The 22,811-nt window shown below is 39.9% G+C and overlaps 1 protein-coding gene across 1 annotated transcript in view; it reads right to left on the bottom strand.

The window, feature by feature from the left end:
• The window catches only part of PIWIL4 (piwi like RNA-mediated gene silencing 4), a 58,243-nt gene extending 35,669 nt beyond the window's left edge, over window positions 1-22,574 (bottom strand). Inside the window, exons 1-6 of the mRNA XM_036746861.1 lie at window positions 22,488-22,574; window positions 17,069-17,141; window positions 13,224-13,358; window positions 11,854-12,068; window positions 5,441-5,562; window positions 3,988-4,068 (exon numbers count right to left, since the gene is read on the bottom strand). Of these exons, the coding sequence (XP_036602756.1) occupies window positions 3,988-4,068; window positions 5,441-5,562; window positions 11,854-12,068; window positions 13,224-13,358; window positions 17,069-17,141; window positions 22,488-22,574 (713 nt within the window). The remainder of the gene's footprint in view (window positions 1-3,987; window positions 4,069-5,440; window positions 5,563-11,853; window positions 12,069-13,223; window positions 13,359-17,068; window positions 17,142-22,487) is intronic.
• Between the last annotated feature and the right edge of the window lie 237 nt (window positions 22,575-22,811).

Here is a 22,811-nt window from a genome sequence, read left to right on the forward strand (position 1 = left end):
GATAAGTGAACTGAGGGAGACAGGGGTGATTTGCTCATGGTCGCAGAAATAATCATATGGTGCAGGATTTAAACTCAGGTCTTCCTGTCCCTAAATCCAGCACCCTATCCAGTAGGTGACAAAAAACCTTGAAATACAAACACAGGAATCAGGAGGAACTTAGAAAGGTAAATTTTTTTTTAAATAATTAGGAGATGCTGTATCACGATGTAGTGCTAACATTCTTATGAGAGAGAAGAAACAAGCATCACTCAGAACCTTTATGTCTTCAAATGGTACTGAAGTTGTTAAATAAGAAAAAAAAACAGGACGCAGAGGTGGTTTGATGGTGTTCTGAGAATTTGATGAAGGAAAGAAAAGGGAGGGGAAAAGTGTAGAAAGGAGAAAGAAGGGGGTGAGAGTTGCTATTTCTCATAATTGGGATGGGTGAAAAGAAAAATATACAAATATGGAAGAAGTGGTAGGTGACAATTTCACTCACTGGTATCTAAAGTAAAGAAAAGTGGGTTGAACATACAGGCACACTCACACACACACACACATACACACAAACACCTGGACAGACAAGTGTAGAAATATACTGAATTAAATAGGAAAACAAATGGAGGTGGGGGTGGGGGCTGTTAAGAGGGAGGGTAATACGGAGGCAGGAGAGAACAGTCACATGTAACACCACAAACTTCCTGATCCTGAGGAAAGGATGAGAAAGAGATGAGAAGAGATTATAGAGGAGAAGACGGGAGAGAGAAGAGGAAAGAAAAGTAAACAAAAGAAAACAGAAAAGGACTAGAATCTAAGGAGGTGCCACTGGGTGGATTTGTTTTGCTTATCTATACTAATTTATTCAATGTCTCTTTCCTTCTTCCTTCCTTTCGTTCTCAGTTTTTAAGTGGGAGATGGGGGATCAGAGGTTAACAACAGTGGTGCTCCCTTTCCCCCTCAAAAAAAAAAAAAAGATGACCATTGTACTATGTGTTTAAATGCACAGAAGAGGGAAAAGGAAGTTCAGGAGGCACAGTCAAGAAGGGAGTTCTTAAAACATACAGCACACACATACACACACACGTGTGTATACGTACATATAAAAGCAAGCAGTACCAAAGAGAGATCCAGTTTTATATAAAATCTTCTTTTGCGTTCCGCAAGGTGTATAGAAATGCTATTTTTTGGAGTTCCAAGCATTTTTTTTTTCAAAAAGAGAGAAAAGCGTGAAACAGAGAAACAGAAGTAGAGGGAGACAGGTAGAAAGATAGAGACAGAAGCCGTTACCTGGGGCATCAAGAGGTTAAGTCACAAAGATGATAATAAAAGGGAACATTTACATTGCACTTACTATGAGCCAGGCACTGTGCTCTTTACAATTATCTGATTTGAGCCTCACAATTATCCCCAATTTACAGATGAGAAAACTGAGGCATGGAGGCGACATGACTTGCCCAGGGTCACACAACTAGTGTATGTTTGAAGCTAGATTTGAACTCAGGTCCTCCTGACCCTAGAACCAGCACTCTGTCCACTGCACCACCTAGCTGCCCCCAAAATCAGACATATACAATGACTATATATAGCAATATAAATGCAAAGAACACAATAACACAATCAAAACTGAATGCTTCGAAAGTCCAAGCTTGGCCCCAAAGAGGAGATACGAGAAGGAACCTCTACTAGTCTCGTTGCAGTGGAACACTGTATTTAATATTAGACTTTTTCGATAGGTTGGTTAGTTTCACCCAATTATTTTTTTTCCTCTTGTCTAGTTTTTGTTACAAGGAATGGCTCTCTGGAAGAAGGAGGGAAATGTCAGTAATGTGAAAAGATTATTCATAGTTTCTTAAAGTCAACGAAAGAATTGAACTGGGCGACCCATATGACGCTACCTCTCTGGCTTTAAATTTATAACCTACAATCATCTTAGACCAACTCCTTGATTATACAGATGAAAAATTAAATCCAAGGAAGATTAAAGGACTTACCAAGATCACAGCAGTATAGGCAACTGAGACAAGATTTGAACCTAGGAGTCATGATCTCAAGTCCAGTTATCCCCATAAAACAATAAAGCTACCCCTAGTATCATTATCCCTCTCAAATCTTAAACCTCTTCCTATCTCCTGGCTCCTTCCCTGCTACGTACAAACATGTCTAACTCTCTCTCACCCTCAAAATAAAATTCTCACTAGATTAAACCATCCCCGGGGGTTATCACAGTAGAGCACATTTCTACTCAATGTCACACCTAAAATCCAAAAAGCAGTTTCCGCTCACTGCTTCCACATCTTCTTTGTTCTCTCTGCAATTTAGTTTCCAACTTCATCATTTGACTGAAACGGTATTCTCCAAACTTACCAACCATCTCTTAATTTCCAAATCTAAGGGACTTTTTCTCAATTTTCATCCTTATTGACTCTTGGCAGCATCTGACGCTGCCAACCATCTTTCCTCCTAGATCCCCTCTGGGTTTTTGCCACCCTGACCTCTCTCTTGATTCTTCCCCTACCTGTCTGAATGCACCTTCTCAGTCTCCTTACCTAGATCTTCACCCATGTCATAGCCTCCATCTGCAGGTGTGCCTCCCGGGCTCTTTGGGGCTCTCTTCTCTTTTTCTCTCTATACTTTTTCACTTTGAGATTTCATCAGATCCCATGAGATCTTTCATTAAATCTATGCAGACAACTATCAAATCTACGTATCTGGTCATCTCTCTCCTGAACCCAGTCCTGCATCACCAACAGCTCATTGGACATTATGAACCAGATGTCCCACAGGCATCTCAAAGCCAACATATCCAAACTGGAATTCATTCTCTGTATCCACAACCCTAGCTGTCTACAGAACTTCCCTATTACTGCTGGGCACACCATCGTCATCCTAGGCACTCGTGCTTATCACCTCACTGTCACCCTTTACTCTCCACTCTCACTCACTTCACATATATAGCCCATCATCAAATTTCATTTACCTTTACAACACCACTTACCTTTCTCTCCATTCATAGCCACAACTCTAATTCAAGTTCAAATGAGGGGAGGGGAGCAGAACAGGAAACAAGATAAGAAAAAGCAAAGGTGGATCTTTGAAAAAAAGGGGTTTTTTTAAGTTTTTTTTTAAAGGAGTTTGGTTTCTTGAGGGCAGGGGTGATAGATACATATAAATATGTATGTGTGTGTGTGTGTGTGTGTATATATATATATACATATATATGTATATATGTATATATATACACACACATGTATGTATGTATCCCTGGCACAGAGTGCTTAATAAATGCTAAATGACTGACGTACCCACCGACAGTGTATCGAGGACCCTCCGTTTTTCCTTTCTGTATAGCAAGGCATCAAAGTCCCCCAAATTCCTTGTATTTTTGAGACCATAACAGTTTGTTCACGTAATCGACCATCCATACTCTAATACTTCACTGTCTCAGGGTCTAACTTTGAAGAATTAAGTCATCACCAGCCCAAAGACATGTTGAAGGTATTACTTTCTTTATATTTCCCAGTTCAGCACTAAAAAACCTATCAAAAGTCCTCTGGTATCCTGGAATAGTTCACAATGGTTCTCTCCTTGATTTGACTAGCTATGTAAATTTTTGTACTTCAGGGTCTATTTAACGAATGAGTTCACCTTGACCTCCATGGCTCCCCCAACTCCACTTCAGCTGGAAAATTAAACATATTAGGAAGTAAAGATTATTTTGTCTCAGTTATTCTTCATCTTACAAATAAAATTCATTTTCTACATTCCTTCTGGAACACATGATAATATGGCACAGATTTTTGTTCTGTTTAAAAAAAAACAGTTTATTACACTTCAACTCTACGTTCACTTGCCAGGGTGAAAAAAAAATTTTTTTAAGTCCACTGCATCTCATGCCAGGGAGAGAGTCTTTGGCCTTGGGTGTGATGGTAGAATACTTACTGTACTATAAAACAAGGTGCCCAAAAAATAACAGTTTTAAATTAATAAGAAATTTAAATAGCATACTTGTGTCGAGGAATTTCCACTGGATCTGAAGGACTATAAAAGTGTCGTCCAATTTGGTACATAGACAGCTTCTGTAAGACCCTATAAGGAGACATTTATATTTGGTATGCATTCCACAATGATGTCAGAACTTGTTGTTACTCAGTCATGTTCAACTCTTTGTAATCTCATTTGGGGTTTTCTCAGCAAAGATACTGGAGTGATTTGCTATTTCCTTCTCCAGCTCATTTTACAGATGAAGAAACTGAGCTAAATAGGGTTAAGTGACTTGCATAAGGTCACACAGCTATTGAGACTGGATTTGAACTCAGGTCTTCCTGACTCCAGGACTAGAGCTCTATCCACTGAGCCACCTAGCTGCCCAGAATTCTTAGTGACTACTTATTATTAACAATCAGAGGTATGCTGAGAAGTGTTTAACAACCAGCTGCATGACACACTTTCACATTTAATCTGATTATTATCATTTTCTTAAGTCTAGACAACCAACAAAATAATAAATTCAGACTCAATTTGTATTTTGTGGATTTCTGAGGTATAAATGTTTACGATGAAAACTGAACAGCAAGTTTTGAAGAACCGGTACTAACGATACTGAAAACATCAATATGATGAGCCTAAATACAATGGTATTCTTTGAACTTTACTTGTCTTAGGACCTGAATCTTTACATGCATTGATTTAAGCATATGTTTGAATGTGGTTCTTTATACTTAAAGAGAAGGTAGAGAAAACAGTCATGTCTCTGTGTGAATGTGGCTCAAAAGACAAAAGCAGTGTCAATCAAAGCATTTATTAAATGCATATTAAATGATAGATACCATGCTAGGCTCTGGGGATACAAAAACATAGATAAGACAATTCATACCCTCAAGGAGCTTACATTCTATAAAGGGAGGTAACAGGTATAAATGTACAAAAAATATAAGGCCTCACTAACTAAGACCCACTCAACTCGAAGGTGCCACGACACTGGTCAGCTGGTTTGGAAAATGGCGGGTAATGTTAGTAGATGTTTTCCTGTCTTGTCTTTTTTTCATTTGGGTGTAAGATTTTTTTTTCTAATGTGAGTTTTCCAGACTGATAGGGAGCTGGTGAACAAATCTAAATAACTCAACCCCAAAAGAGCCCCAGATGGCTCCCCTACAACAGGACACGTTCCCACTTCTTAGCCAACCCTCCTGATCAGCAGCATTTATTTCAAGACACAAGTTTTCTATATGTTCTGTCCAGTAACAGATAAGTTATCATAAGCAACAAAAATCTACTGTGACAGAAAACAAAGCACAATAATGTATAAGATTCCACCGAACAGTCTCATTTCAGCACCCAATGGAAGAACACTTCCATGCAATGACACTTCCGAATGTTATCTATCAATTGTTTTCTAATTTTAGTATCCCAGGATTGGGCATCATTAACCTGAAAGAAATTTTTGTTTAAAATATCTTACTTTTTGAAGATAATATTGAAAACCTGAATACACGTGGGAGAACTTGATGGTAGCTCACTTATTAATGTAATAGTAATTGTTACATAAATGCCTTTTTGAGTTTCACCTGACAGTTTTGTGACCTGTGGGAAGAAAAAATATATTTTAATAGGCATTGTATTTTAATAGGCTACATTTTATCCTAATAAAGATAGAGAATCAAGATATAAAGTCACATTTAATATAAAACAGCCTGAAAGGAGTGTTACAAGTCCTAGCGCTAGCATATAACCGATCATCATCATTACATTCACAGCAATCAGTAAAAAAAAGTTTTGATGGTTGTTGTGGTTCAAAGTGCCTCCCTGATCCTAGAAAACAACCTGAAAGAAAACAGTCCAGTTATTCCTACTCTCGAAAAGGATATAGAATTTATGGTCTGAGAATCAGGGTCTGGCTCATGAAGGAAACAATTAATCCAAAAATTATCTACGAACAACACCAGGGGCAGCTAAGTGGCACACTGACCCTGGAGTCAGGAGGACCTGAGTTCAAATGGGACCTCAGACATTTGACACACTTACTAGCCCTGCCTACCCCCTCCAAAAAAAAAAAAAAAGAAGAAAAGAAAGATAAGCACACAAAACTAGTGATAGAAAAATAAAAAATTTTTAAAAATAAAAACTATATTGTATTGGGTCCTCTTTTCAGCCCAAGATCACAAATTCGACCTCTAGGTAAATAACCACAGCAGGAACTATGAAGTAGAGGTGGGCAAAGATCACAGACTCAGTGCCCAGAGCTTTGAGCCGGGATGCCCAGAGCTAATCACTGACTCAACTCACAGAGACCCAGAGAGCAGATGATGGGACTCGGCCCCACACCTGAACCAGCACCTCAAGCAGTAGGGAGCACTAACTCAGCACCCAGAGCTCAGATACTCAAGTACCCAGCCCCCAGACCAGGCAAAGCAGCTTGGTTTTCAGCACAGATTCTGTACCTACAGCCCTGAGCACAGGGTTGCCTAGAGCGGATCCTAGACTCAGTCCCCTCACCCCAGAAAACAGCACAGGGACCTCTCTCAGAAGGGCAGGAATCACAAACTAAGACCCCCAAAGCTCCAGTCAAGCCAGAAGGCTGGGCTGTCTGGAGCGTATGGGTAGAAAAATAACTAAGCAAAAAAAGATAGTGATTTGGCTGGGGGTGGGGTGCGGGGAGGTCAAGAACTCAGAAGAATAAAATATCTCTAAGATACCTATACAAGCAAAAACCTCAAAAAGAAGCACAAAGCTTTCTCACAAGAGCAGTTAGAATTCCTAGAATTATGCAAGAGTGTAAAAATTATATTACAAATGAGTTTAAATAATAGTTAAAAATAGTTTTAAACAGTTAAAAAATAGTTTTAAAAATAAATGAAATGAGAGTGATAGAGAAAAGAACTGGAAAAGAAATGGGAGCTAGGAAGGAGAAACTCAGAAAATTAAGTTTAGCACAAGTGGTACAAAACTTTATAAACAACAAACTCTCTGAAAATTAGAATGTACCAAATAGAAGCTAATAATTTCATGAGACAAGAAGAAATATTAAAACTATGTCAAAAGACCAAAAAAAAGATGAAAATGTGAGGTATTACCATATCAAAAACTACTGACATACAAAACAGATGAAGGAGAATTAATTTAAGAATCACTGGACTACCTAAAAACCAGGACCAAAACCCAGAGCCTGGATATCAACTGTCCAGGTCTCTCAGAATCAGAAGGCAAAATGAAACTACAAATAACCCACTAGTCACCTCCTGAAAGAAGCCCCAAGATGAAAATGCCTACAAACATTATAACCAAAATTCAAAACCCTAGATTTGGGGACAGAAAATTTACAAGGGTACAGTGCTCGGTTAAGTAGCATGTTAGAGACAAATGTTTTACAGAGTAATCTTTCCAGAAGGAATGAAAAACTCTAAAGAATTAAATTCTAACAGCTCAAACAGAAAACTCCAATGAGGAAAAAATTAGTCTAAAGAGACCAATTTACAGGGACCAATTTAGATTTTCTTTTTAATTTTTATTAATGCTTTCGGTTTTTTTCTACCAGTCACTGTCCCATATAGCTGCTCCAGGCTGTGCCTGACTTGGACACTGGTAGTTTGGATTCAATACTGGATAAAAATTAGGCATTCAACAGTTAACAAAAGGAGATTTACTGAATCATAGCAGCAGAAGAACACTGACCCAAGTATGCACTGAGGACACCTTCAGTTAGTTCAGAAAATGAAGTTTCCTTCCCTAAGTTGCCCATCACAATCCACCAACCAAGTACCTGGAGAGCACCCCGATGCTTTGTGCTCAGGTAAGAAGGAAGTAATGTGAAGAGAGGGCAAGGCGGACAACTTGGTGCAACTCTGCCTCACTTAAATCCAATTCACATTCGAGTCATCACCCCAGGATGTTTATAGTCCTCTTTGAAAATAAGGGACGAACACCACCACAAACAGCTTTGAGCCAACAAAGTCTCAAGGAATGTCTCAATGTGACCTAAGGAAAATCTAACCTAACTTGCATGAGAGAAAGGGGTTAGGGTATTGTTCCTACCACATTATCCTTTCTCTACTGAATCCCACCCTTAAGCACTGAAAAATAGTTAAGTAAAACTAACCAACAAAACAGCCAACCCAACATTCTGCACCCATAGTCCCCTACCTCTCTACTAAGAGGAAAGAACTACCAAAACTACATTTCAAAAAGAAATGTGCTGAAGATGAAAGCAAGAGTAAGTAATGAATATGACAGCATAGTAAAGTCTTATAAAAAAGAAAATATGGAACGTAAGGTACTGTGCTTGATGTGTGGAGACAGCTCTGAAGCACAGAGATCTCAGAACTACAGGAGCTTGCAGTCTGGGGAAGGAGGGAAGACATGTTCAAATAATGAGCACCTGACAGAAATGTTATCAGTGCTAAGGTTTTTTTAATCTAATAATATAGGTGGGGTTTTGTTATCAATTATTATTTAATCTTTTCTTTGGAGGGGGGAAGGCAGGGCAATTGATTGGGGTTAAGTGACTTGCCCAAAGTAACACAGCTAGTAAGCGTTCAAGTGTCTGAGGCCGCATTTGACCTCAGGTCTTGCTGACTCCAGAGCCAGTGCTCTGTTCACTGCGCCACCTAGCTGCCCCATCAATTATTGTTTTAAGAGACGATGAACGAACTAATGCTTGAGTAGAATCTGTTTCTACACTATCTTTTTAAAAGAAAAGGCAAGGCATCTATCTATTCGGTACCTGCTCTACATGAGCCATATTCTTAAAAAATCATTAGTTTAACTTCAGGTTACGGTGGCAGAAAGGTTAAGCAACTTCTCAATAACTTGCAAACCGGCTAAATGAGGAGTAAGCAACATTTTATGAAGGTAATTCCTTCCTCCAGACAAAAACCACAGGAGATTAACTCTCATTTGTGCCACAAAACAGCTGAATGCAAGATTATTGGGACACAAGGACAAATCACAGCAGACAAGGGAGGCAGTAGGCACAGCCCCTGTAGTGCTAACAGCGCCTTACACCTGCTAGAGAGGCTGGGGTAGGCTGGGAGCTGGGCACATAGACCACCGCGAGTCAGCCTGCTTGGACGTGAGAATAAATTAGTGTACAGGCCCTTGAAACAAATGCACACAAGCACTACTGAGAAAAATGGAAACTAGTATGTCAGAAAATAAGTTCAGAATAGGCTTTTATTCCACATAGCACAACAAATTTCAAACAGGTGAGCAACCTAAATACATGAGGTCATGCTATTTTTTTTAAACCATAGAAAGAGGAACTTTGTAGATCCATATAGAGGAAGAGTTTGTAAACAAAAGGATAAAAATTATCACAAAAAAAGAAAAACTTTATATTCAATTTAAATTCTCTTGCATGAAGAAAAGTAATGCAACATCTATGTTTAGAACACGAATATAAATATATACATAGTATATTATATAATACATATATATATATATATATATACATACATATATATCTCACAGGTCAACTTCTTTAACCTCCTCATTTTACAGATGAAGAAATTAAGACCCAGAGAGATGAAGTGACTTATTCAAAGTCATCATAATAATGGCATTTATATAGCACCTACTATGTGCTAGGTGCTACGCTAAGCACTTTTCAAATTTTTTTTATCAATGTTTATTCACTTCTTGTTGTCGTTCATTCACTTCAGTTGTGTCCGTGACCCCATCTGGGGTTTTCTTGACCAAGGCACTACAGTGGTTTGCCATTTCCTTCTCTAGCTCATTTTACAGATGAGAAACAGAGACAAACAGGGTTAAGCGACTTGCCCAGAGTCAAACAGCTAGTAAGTGTCTAAAGTTGAATTTGAACTCAGGTCTTCTTGACTCCAGACCAGCACTCTATCCACTGTGCCACCTAATTAATATAATTAATACATCTTACAAAATAGTATTAAGCACCTACTATGCATCAGTCACTACGCTAAGCACTTTACATATCTCATTTTATCCTTACAACCACCTTGGAAGGTAGGTACTACTATCATCTCCATTTTACAGTTGAGGAAACTGAGGCAAACACCGGTTAAGTGCCTTACCCAAAGTCACGCAGGTAGTGTTTGAGACTGGATTCGAACTCAGGTCTTTCTGATTCTGGGTCTAGCACTCTATCCACAGTACTTCCTTGCTGGGTGGTAAGCAGCATCCCTGGAGTTTGAACCCACATCCTCTCACTCAAAAGCCACTGTTCTTTCCACTGCACCATACTGCTTCTCAGGGAGGTCACTTATTCCACTTACTTAGCAAATAATTATTTATTATGTGTCTGCTAGGTGCAGTTCAAGAGACGTTTCTCAATGGCACTTAGAGCTTGACCAACTTTGCATCAAATATCTAGATGCAAATATAATTAGGTATAAATTATCAAATTAGATCTAAATCTAATGTTCAAGATACAGAATTATATGATATATTAGAGAATGCATAATTATATAATATGAAGAGCTCAAAGCTACCTGTTGAACACATACTCATCCTCAAAGGGCATCTCAAATGCCATGACTTCTACAAAATCTTCCCTGACCTCCCTCACTGGTCCCAAATTCTCACCCACTGCTTTGTTTTCTATCCATATTTGATTATTTGGTTTTGCAGATGCTCATTCAGTTTATCACAAAAAGTTTTAATGAATGGAAGGATTAGAGGTTAGAAGATTAAGTAATAATAAGGATGACGATAAAGTATTTAAATAGCACCTGAAGGTTTGCAAAGCACTTTACAAATATTATCTCATTTGATCCTCACTAAACACTGGGAGGTGGGGGCTATTAGTTGAGTTAAATGAGCCTGAGTCAGGTTGAATGATTTGCCTGGGACAAGAAGGCAGGAAATGACTGAAAACAGATTTGACCCCAGGTCCAGTGCTTTATCTGCTGACCCACGAATCTGAATATAGTATCCTTGTCTTAGCTTTTCTACAGAAAGAGGCTCTGTTTTACAAAGTGTATACTGTAATGATAATAAGAATAAATGTGATTTACACCAGCCATTCCAGTTACAAAGCATTTTCTAATACACTTTCTCATCTGATGTTCATTACAATCCAGGGAGTTGGGTGGTAAGAATAATACTTCATGGATGAGGAAGGTAAGTGAATTGCTCCTGGCTACAAAGTGACAAACCAGACACAGGTTCTACCCACACACAAACTCCAGTAAGCTTGCTTATTTCAAGAACAAAAGATTAAAGGTAACAAGTAAAGGAACACGAGTAACACAATCACATTTGAGGCACTGAATTTTCATAATAAAATCTCTCAGAAATGTTACCAACTCCTTTTTAAAAACCGGAGAAAGTGTTGGGAGAGCGAGCAATTGCAAAATCAGAAACTGCTGCCATTAAACAAGGGCTCAATCACTAAGAGACAAATCGGTTAGAAGTAAGAGTAAAGCAACAGCATGCATTAAGGGAGAAAGGGGTGCATTTGCCAACTTGGGGCTTATTTCAGAAAAATATGGTTCTTCCCTCAAAGAACACTGCATCCAAGTAAAAGCTGAAGCAAATAAATACAAGGAGATAGGGCAGAATAGGATGGGAGGCTCTAGTTTCTACAATACTAGGGGCTGACAACGTCTTAACGAAGGAGGCTTTTAGCTGGCAGGCACACTGTGAGCAGGCAAGATAAAAGGAGTATGCTGAAGAGGCACCCAGCTTCTTCCCTCCCACTACAGGCCCCCCAAGTCTGCTATTTCTATCAAGCAAGAAGTGTTTCCAGAAATCATAATGAGTCTAAATGGGTAAAAACTGTTTGAAGTTTGTTTTTTTTTTTCAATCCAAACCTTCGTAGTTTCTTTCTAGATGTTTCCAATTGACAAGTGAATGATAATACACAGTGGTGACAAAAAAAAAAAAAAAGGAATCATACCATACCTTTTCTTCTAGCTTTTCTGAGAGAAAAAGCATGGTGCCATCAAAGACTTTGGCCTTTTTCAGGAATTTACTGTGACTGTAAAGCAAAGCAATTCTCAGTCGTTTGGACGCTAACTCTGGACTGAACACCACATGATACTGGAAGAGATGCCATTCTCTGGGCAAAACTAGATTAAAGAGATTAGTGACCAGTTTCACCGGAACACCAGTGGAACCTGAAAAAGACAAACATATTTGAGTGTTTGTTTGTTTGTTTCAAAAAAATTAGGCCATCTTATCCTTGACAGAATTACTAATGACCGTGGAATTTCAGACCACCACAGCTGGAAAGCATTGCAGAGCTCTTAGTTAATTTTACAAATGAGGCAAATGGATCCCCAAGAATTATGCTCCATGCATCAGAATGGAGACAAGGGTAGGGGTGATTGTACATTTAAACACCTCATATATAAAAAGAGAACACAACAGACATCACAGGACTTTGAATGATGAGAAATCCCAGAGGTCATTATAGAAACCAGGAAACTGCGGATCAGTAACAAAGAAGTGGCATGTCCAAGTCTTAACCTGGGATTTTTTTAATAATTTGATAACTGTACTTCAATATAATTGATTTCCTTTGTAATTGTATGTATTTCAAAACCATACTCTGAGAAGGAAGCCACAGGCTTCACCAAATTGTCGAAGGCGTCTATGACATACACCAAAAAAAGGGTAAGAATCCCTTTTCTAAGTTATTTTAGATAATAATAATTAAGCCAAGTTTACAGAAAAGAAAATTACCCAAAAGGCCTATGACTCCAGTAGAGTAGGAAACTTCAACTGAGGGTACTCCCTCTACTAATACAGAAGGCAACTCCTGCCATGACTCAGTAGATAAATTCTAAGGAGTTCAACAGAGGCGAGATGACTAGGTCACACACCGAGTACATGTCAGAGAAGGAATGTGGACTCAAGTCCTTCTGGGCCCAAGCCCACTCTAAAAATAACATAATTACTAGAACATGCACAGGGTTCTAAGGTGTGCTTTATATATGCTATCTCATTTGATCCTCACAGCGACCCTGGAAGAGAGGTTCTATTATCATTCCCACTTTACAAACGAGGAAACAAGCTGAAAGACATTAAGTGACTTGCCCAAGGTCACACAGCTAATAAGCCTCCAGGGCAGTAACTGTAATAAGGTCTTCTTGACTCCAGGCCCAGCTCCCTGTGCACTATGCTACCACCCGGCAGCACTACACAGCATCTTCAAATAAAAAATAATTAAGACATACAAAATGCAAACATCTTTTGTGTTTTGGACTCAAAAATTATTCCCTTGTACTAAATGAACAGTGAAAACAGTGCATAATATGAAGGCCTTATACCTGTTTTAGAGTCTTTGACATGTGCCAACTTCTCCCTGGTGTGGATTCCCAATTCCAGAAAACTATTCCAGGTTTTCCCTCCTTTTTGGATAAGAGTACTTCCAGCCCCATCTCCAACAGATACACCTTCTTTGACTGAAACAAGAATCAAAATCTCTAATTTCAAAGGGCTACTATGCCAGTTTTCACTCTGGTCAAATAATTTGGAGTTAGTGTATGGAAAAAAAGTTCTCTTCCTGACAAAATTTATGATCTAAGCAATGCAAAAAAAAGCTTGCCTACATTTACTAATAACAAGCTATGAATTTACCAGTGTTTGTTGGGAATTGCCACCTACCTTTCCAGTCTTCTTACACATTACTCCCCATCATGCACTTTGACCCAGTGACACTGGCCTCCTGGCTGTTCCACAAAGGAGACACTCCATCTCTTGGCTCTGGGCATTTTCTCTGACTGTCCCCGATGCCTGGAATGCTCTCCCTCCTCATCTCCCAGCTTCCTTTAATTCTCATCTAAAATCTCATCTTCTACAGGAAGCCTTTCCCAACCCCCCTTAATTCTGGTATCTTCCATCTTTTAATTATTTCCTATTTATCCTGTAAATAGCTTGTTTATACATTTTTGTTTTCTTGTTGCCTTCCCCTTTGGATTGTAAGCTCCTCGAGGACCTAGACTATCTTTTACTTTACCCAATATTTAACACAGCATCTGACACAGAGTAGGCACTTAATAACTGATTATTGGCTAAGGTATTTTCAATTGGCTGAAAATTAGTAAAACAGAGTACTTAAAAAATATTTAGTCATCTGTAGATGAGATACAAGAGAAGCCCTGGGCCTAAGATGCAAGGCTCGCAAATTCCCATGCTACAGGTTTGCCGAAGCATTTCAGTGGAATCAAAAATTGTAACTCAAGCTTTTTTCTCTCATTCAAAGCTGAAATCACTGTTACATCTCCCTGCATTCTATTCCTATGTTCTCCCATCCAAGAGTCAGTCTCAAATGAAGAGTAAGAGAGATTGTTGCCAGCTTTAGTCTGGCATACTGACAAACCTGTCGCTGCTATGTCCATGAAAAGCCAGTAAATTTTTATCTCCCACATCTTCTCCCCACCCATAAGGGCAAAAAAGATTATCAACAACATCCTCATATTATCAGTCTGGCATTTATTAAGTACTTAGTAGATGCCAAGCACGAAGCAAGTCGCTCGGGGCACAAAGACAAATATCTAATGCCTCTCCCCTCAAGGATCTTACAAGGGAGACTGACACATACATATAAATAAATATAAAATAACTGGCTTGGATTGGTCACAATCCTTCCCCAAATACATACCTAAGGAGCATGTCCACTGTCCCAGATATGATCTTTACAGGAACTTACGTAGATGCCCAAATCCAAGCTAAAATTGGTAGCAAACATTGCTAGTTAAGTCAAATACTAAAGGGTACTTTTATTCTAGCCTACTTATCTTGAAAAACAGAGGGAAATAAAAGGAAAAGGCCCCATAAGTATAAAAATATTTATAGCAGCTCTTTTCATAGTGGTAAAGAACTAGAAATTAAGGGAATGACCATCAACCAGAGAGTGGATGAACGAAGTTGTGGTATATGATATACCAAGATGTGGTATATGAAGGGCATGGATTCAGAAAAACCTGGGAAGACCTATACGAACTGATGCAAAGTGAAATGAGCAGAGCCAAGAGAACACTGTACACAGTAATGGTAATATTCTAATAATGATCAACTGTCGAAGACTCAGTAACTAATCAATAAAATGACCAACTGACCCACCTTACCTTCAAAGAACTCATGGGGTAAAATGCTATCTACCCCCAGTTAGAGAAAGAATGGTCTCAACAAAATGAAGTATATTTTTTTCTTTCTTTAATTTTCTTACTTTTCCTCCCAGAATATGGCTAATGCAAAAATATGTTTTTGCCTGACTTCACATATATAATAATAATCCTATTTCTTGCTATTTCAGTAATGAGGAAGGAGATGGAGGAAGAGAATTTGGAACTGAAAATAAACGTAAAATTTTAAATTTATATAGCAAAAAATAAAAACAGAGGTACTGTTTCAAGGTATTTCATTTAAGTCATGATTGACTTCTAGAAACCAAGAATATAACTAAAATGTATGTCATAACTAATCTATGCCCAGTACAGTTATTCTGGTATAGATTTGTATAGATTCGGTATAGATTTTTTCACATTCATTAGGCAGATCACCCAAAAACACCATAAAGTATTACTTATTACTAGTAATGAAAGTGATTTGGGTTGGGAGGGGGGGAATACTAACACACCAGAATTTATGTACCCCAAATGAGTGTTGTCCTTTAAAACAGGCACCCTGTGAAGCCATACCCTCCATTCTAGTGAGGAGCCATCATTTAAAGTATTTCTGGAACATCGCTTTAGCAACTGTTTTTTATGTTTATGACCTACATGAGAAAAAAATGTCTTTTTTTTTAATAGTCCTATCTTTTGTTTCTTCAAAAACTGGTATTTAAACTGATTTATGTTTATGACCTACATGAGAAAAAAATGTCTTTTTTTTTAATAGTCCTATCTTTTGTTTCTTCAAAAACTGGTATTTACCTTATTCACCTGACCTGGATCTCCAAATGACTTTTTAAAAACCAAATTCACCCAATATCCAATCCAACAAGCATACTGGGATAGAACAAAAAGAAAAAAATCCCTGCCTTCAAGAAACTCAAAAATTCCACTCATAGCACAAAACATACAAATAGATAAAATACACACACGATTTGAGGGGGAAAGCACTAGCGATGAGCAGTTTCCCACAGAACATCAATCAACAAACATTTATTAAGCACCTGGATGGCACATGGGCTAAACCTTGAATGAAGCAAGGCAGTTTAAGGGGTAGATAAGATCAGAGCACATTCTAAGCATCAGGAATGCCCAAAGGCAAAGAGTGGGAGATGGAATACTGACTTTGGGGGACAGCGAATGGGACAGTCCAAATCTACAGAATGCAATGTGCATGAAATGGATAGTCAGGTGAAAAAGCTTTAAAAAGCAGGAGGACGTCAGATCATAGAATCAAAGATTTAGTGTTAGAATGGACTTCGGAGGCCCAACTCCATCTTTTTACAGAGGAGGAAAATAAAGCCAGGTGTGATTTGCCCATGGTTACACAGGCAGGAAGTGACAGAGCCAGTATTTGAACCAACAATCTTTGACTCCTCTGATTCCAAATCGAGGGCTCTGCCCAAAGTACTATATCACCCTTACATTGCAGGCCTCCAATAATGACCCAAGGAATCTGCATCCTAAAGGTGTATTGAGTTGCTACAAGTTAGGTTATTTAAAATAACATGAAACTTATGAATGCCCCAGAAATACTCTGGGCAATGTCAGCATTAGTGGATTATTTATAAGTGTAAGCGTACGTGTGAAAGAATGGATGTATTCAGATATATAAGTTCTAATGTATTCCTTGAAAAAATACTTGCATTATCTATAGCCACATACCATACAGGAAAATCTAAGTTATTCAGACAAACAAAAGTTTAGAAATGGTTTTTCCACAACTCTTTCAGGAATACATAGATGTATAACACTGCTACTTTATAAGGTCTGCCCAGCTATGCCAGGAAGACAGACAGGCTGGCTCTATGGCATGACTGAGGACTCCTCAAGAGCCCTAAATGTAGCCTGCCACAGGAGAATCCTGGAGAAAAGATTAAATGCGTGCTCTAGAAAGCACCCTCCTGCCTGAGGAGTGGCCTCCACACCACTTCCTCACAGATTTAGGGCAGAGGTGCTGCTCCAGAATAGTGCCCTGCTGGTCCAGCTAACCCACTTACGCCTCTGTGGAATCCTATCAGTTCCCAGATCTGTGCTGGTCGAGGCTTCGCTGTCAGGCACAGTAGGATGACTCTGAAATGAGCAAAAAAGTATTTCTTTAAGAATTTGAAGCAGGGATTGACAAACCAGAAATTCTATCATGGTGTTCTTGTAGTTGCAATTAAATATTAACAGAGTCAATTCATCAAATACTTATTAAGGGCAAAGCACTATGCTGGGTCCTGGGGGAAACAGCAAGCTAAACAACACACAGCCCCTTGCCCAAGGACACGGTACAAATACAAACACCGATTAAAACAGCATTAAGTGGAAAAGAGAGGTGAGGACACCTTGTCTCTGCCTCACTCCACGTATCTGATCAGTTGCTAAATCCTGCCATTTCTACCTCCACATCAACTCTCACATCCCACCACTTATCTCAACACACAAACCTATGACCCTGGTCCAGGCCCCCATCACCTCTCACAACTGCTTTCTAATTAGTCCCCTTACCCTGTTCCTTCCCCCTCCGGGCCACTCGACACACCCACTGCAGGTATTTTCTTCAAGCCTTGCTCTGACCTTGTAATTCCAGGGATTTGCTTTTTATTGCCTCTAGGATAAAATATAAACCTGCAGTTTTTAAAGCCCTATGCAATCTGGACCCAATCTCATTTTTCAGCATCAATCAGACATAATTGCCTCCCCAGATCCTGCAGTCCAGTCAAACTGTATCTCTCTCTGTTCCTTACACGTAACACTCAATCTCCTATCTCTGAACCTTTGACCCAGCCTTCCTCCATGCCTGAAATACGTGAAGACTTTCCCAGGCAGGGTGGAGGGAGGAGAACAATTTGTTCCAACAGCCACGAAGCCGGTGCTATGAAGAGCTTGGAGCTTGACTCTGGAGGACAGCAAGGCTCATGACTGTGTGACTCTGCCTCACGTAAATCCAATTCACGAGAAAGTCGAGCCATCACCCCCTGATGTCACTGGTCCTCTTCAAAAAGGAAGGACAAGCAGCAACACCAACAACAACACACTCTCCTTACTTCCTCCTCTTAAGAGCCCGTCTTCCTTTAAGATGTAGCCCAAGAACCACCTTGTTAATGAAGTCTTTCCTGAACACCGCACCCCCCCCCCCCCACTGCTAGTATCCTCTCTCCCAACCTACTTTGTATTTAACTACTATATATGTATGTGTTTATTAACTTATGTGTGTCCCTGCCCAGCACGAGCACCTGTCTATACATTTTTATTGTTCGTCCTTCATTTTCGAATGGCATCATGGGGTGATGTCTTGACTTGCCCATGAATTACACTTAAGTGAGGCAAAGTTGCACAAAGTCATCAGCATCGCTGTCTTCTCCAGAGTCATTAAAGTCCAGTGGCAGGACAAAAGTCAAGACGACTGGCGCTTTGGCCTAGGATGCAGTGAATGACCTCGGCAACTTCGATATCTGAGTGAGCCAGCAAGACACTAAAGCACTCCACAGCACCCGCTTCAGCCGCTGGAACAAACTATTCTCATCTCCCCGTTCTGCCAGGGAAAGTCTTCACACGCTCGTGGCAGACATCCCCCTAACTGACCGACAGGTGTGAGACCAATCAGTTACTCTCAACCTGGTTTAGCCCATCTGCTGAGACAGTTTATCAAATGAAACTGCCTACTGGCAGAGTCTCGTGTTCTAATGAGAGAGACAATAGGAAAAAAAGTATGTGTGTGTGTGTGTGTATATATATATACAGGGATATTTATTTATATATTTGCATACACACTCACACATGTGTGTATAAATACATACATACATATATATATATATATAATATATACATGTACTGCCAAGGTGTTCACACTTTAATGAGGCAGCAAGTACATGTAAATGTACGTATAGTATATACATACACACACATATATGTACTTGCTGCTGTCTCATTAGAATGGGAGCTCCTCCCTAGCAGGGACTGTTTTACTCTCCGCATCTGTATTCCCAGAGACCAGCACAGTGCCTGGGAAACAGTAGGTACTTAATATTTGTTAAATGATTGGGGGGAAAAAAGATGAGGAAAGATGATCCCAGGCATGTTCAAATGAGAAGAAGAGAGAGAACAGAAGAATACAGGAAACATAAGTAATCCCCATGATGGATGACAACATTACCTACTTTAGTCAACAGGACAAGGAAAAGTTATCATTTAACTAAACACGGCCATGATGACTTAAGATGATATTCACATTTCAGTAGGCATGACTCAGTGGTTCATATAGTACTTGATGAAAACACACACACACACACACACACACACGATAAGAGCTAGACCTGAGATTTCACTGGAACAGGGAACATCCCAGTGAGGTGATGCCCTCTACCAATGCAGGTTGGTACCTTCTCTACAAGTTAGTGTAAAAAAATAAATTTCCTAAAGCACCGAGAGGATAAATGACTCACCAAGGATCACACAGATAATGTGTGTCAGACGCACACGTGGCACAGTATGTGTCAGTACTTGGACTAAACCTTTCTGAAACCCCAAGGTTGGCTTTTTAACCGCTCTGAGCCATGCTGATTCTCTGCTAACAGATATATGGGGGAAGAATAATAAGAGCGAGCCCAGTCAAGAATTGAGTAAGGAGGCATATAGGAGTCAAGAAGCATGGGCTAAGAGGCATGTCTATGATCCCCGTGGGACTAGAAGCAAATTCCTGAAAGCATTTCAACTCAGACTAGAAGACCAGCTGTCGGGGCAGCTAGGTGGCACAGTGAGTAAAGCATTGGCTCTGGAGTCAGGAGGACCTGAGTTCAAATCCGATCTCAGACACTTGACAAGCTTACTAGCTATGTGACTGTGGGCAAGTCACAACCCCAATTGCCCTGCCTTCCCCCCTCAAAACAAAACAAAAAGAAGACCAGCTGTCAGAGATGTAGAAGATCACTGTTTGGATTCGGATTGGACTAGATGGAGGTAACAGGGAAAGCAACAGATTTGGCTTAGAGGACCTAGGTTAAAATCTTGAATCTGTTACCTACCATTTATAGCAACAAGCAAATCCCTTCTGTGCTGGGGGAGGGGAGGGCTGGGGACAATGGGAAGGCGGGCTGCTCACCTATATTCTTCATTTATAAGATGAGGGGTTTGAACTCTACCTATATTCTTCATTTATAAGATGAGGGGTTTGAACTCTGATCACTAAGGTCTCTTCCAGTTCTGAATCTATGGTCCTACAACCTCTGGGGTGCCTTCACGCTCTGTGAAAAAATCAGATACCTCTGGGCCATTTAGTCCCTGACTCTCAATTTCTTCATCTGTAAGACAGAGTTAATAATCTTTGTGTTATCCACCTCATAGAATTATTGTGAGGAACACTGCCCTGTAAACATTAAGTTGCTGTATGAGTCACTGTAATTTTTCTGTTACACTGTAAGGTTTATGAGGAGAGGGTGTTATGTCTTATTTGGATTTTCTATCTTCTAACAAAGTGCCCAGCACAAAACAAGATTTCAATGAATGTTTTTTGAGTGAGTGAAGTAATTAATTAATCAAAGAATTGAGAGGAAAGAAAATGGGTACAGAAATGCGGACAACAGGAAATACTGCCGGGTTTTTTTTTCCTGTATTTCCTTTTTTTTTTATATTTCCAGAGATGTTACAGAAGACCAATCCCTACAAGATTAATCAAGGCACATTTTATAGTGAGGCACGTATGGCATGGGAGATGAGAGCCAGCCCTGGGGCCAAGCTGGGTTCACTTCCTGCCTCGGACACATACTAAGTGGATATTCAGGAGCAAGTCACTTAACCTTTCCGTGCTTCAGGCAACTGTCTTAAAAGAGTGTAAATCTCAAAGAGGCAGCAGCTGTAGGGAGGTTCCATAGTAAGAGTTCCTTCGATTGACAAAACCAAAAGGCCAAACCAAAAATATAATAATTATATTCTACTTTCCTTCTCTTCGTAACCTCCTCTGTATCAAGGCTGACAAGCCAACATTTCCATCTTCCTAATTATAACATGTGGCAAAAATAAAAACCGTATCATAGTACATATGAACACAGTAAACTGTACTATAGAACATAAGAACTAGAAGGGATCTTAGAGATCATAGAATCCCACCCCACTCCTTGTATAAAGAAATTGAGGCCCAGAAAGGTTGTAACTTACCCAGGGTCACACAGCTAGAACATGAAAAGCACCATGATTCTAGAAAGGTCCAGCTGAACATTTTCTGGTCCAAGAAACTACCTAAAAATACTAAAGTCCAGCACTGGAAAAACAACTCAAAGTACTTTCCACTGGCTGGCCAAAGCCCTCTGTTTTTCGTGATCTCTTATTTTTATTTGGGTTGGACGTGGCTTCCCCATGAAACTGAGTGGAGGGGGAAAGAGAGAAGCACAGATAAATCACGTTATGTTGTTGTTCAGTCATGTCCAACTCTCTGTGACCCCGTTTATGGTTTTCTTGGCAAAGGTACTGGAGTGGTTTGCCACTTCCTTCTCCAGCTCACTTTACAGATGAGGAAACTGAGGCAAACAGGGTGAAGTGACTTGCCTAGAGTCACATAGCTGCTAAGTGTCTGAGGCCAGATCTGAACTCAGGAAGCTGAATCGTCCTGAGTCCAGGCCCTACAATCTCTCCACTGAGCCACCTAGCTGCCACGAATCATATTATAAGTGCCCATAATTATATTTTCTTGTATTTCATAACTTAAACATTAAACTTAAACACAATATTTAAAACTCTGAGAGACACAAAATAAAGATCCAAGCCCCACTGTCTAATCTAAATGACTCCTTAAATACTTAGCCATTCATTCATTCAGACAGGAGAAATCAAGCAAGCCAAAAGCACTAAGCAATGACCATGTACCAGAGAGTGGTAGCTAATTATAAAGCTTCCAGGACAGGGGTTCTAACTTGGAGACCATGAACTGCTTTTTTAAAAAATATTTTCATAAATTTGTTTAATAATTTTTTTATCCAACGTATTTTAAGCATTTAAAGACACTGCTCTTGAGAACGGCTCTCTCAGCTTCACCAGATTGCCAGAGGTCCACAGCAAAAATAATCCAGAACCCCGGCTCAAAGACACAAGGCAGAGACTCCTCAGCTTAATAATGAAAGCCCCTCAATGGGAAAGGCAATGGGGTAGCGTGAGAAGAGTGTCAGACCTGTAATTGGAGAAGAGTTAGATAGAGGTCCCTAGCTCAAACAGAGGCGCTGCCACTTACTAACTGGGTGATCCCGGGCAAGTCAGCCAACCTCTTGCTATGAGGACCCTGCAGACCATTTAACTTAAGGGGTCTAGTCCACTGCGAAAAAGGTCACCAGCATAATACATCAGTAATAGGGAAGGGGAAGATAAAAGGATGGAGCTTTCTGGCATAGAGAAATAGGAGAGGAAAGGTCAGAAAGCGGACAAATCTACAATATGGCTGATACAGACCCATGATGCGGGCTGTGGCTGTCCCAGCTGTCTCAATTCCGGGCTTCTGCAGAAACCTCGGGCTCTTGCTCTGGCTCTTCCAGTCATGTTTATCTGAAAGAAAACCTTAATTATTGGACCAATCTGCCTCTGGCACTTTGATTTGTTTTTTCCTAAGAGTGTGGCGATAGCTCGATTGCCCCAATGAATCAGAGAACCCAATATTCAAACTTCCAAGCTCTAGGAGAGGCAAGGCTGGGGGATGGGGGGGGGGGGAGGCAGATTATAAAAAGTGTTTTAAAAGCCCCCCTAGCCCAGGCTGTAGCACTGGGTGCCTGCGCGCAT

Source organism: Trichosurus vulpecula, chromosome 2, assembly GCF_011100635.1.
Source record: "Trichosurus vulpecula isolate mTriVul1 chromosome 2, mTriVul1.pri, whole genome shotgun sequence".
Taxonomy (NCBI): Eukaryota; Metazoa; Chordata; class Mammalia; order Diprotodontia; family Phalangeridae; genus Trichosurus; species Trichosurus vulpecula.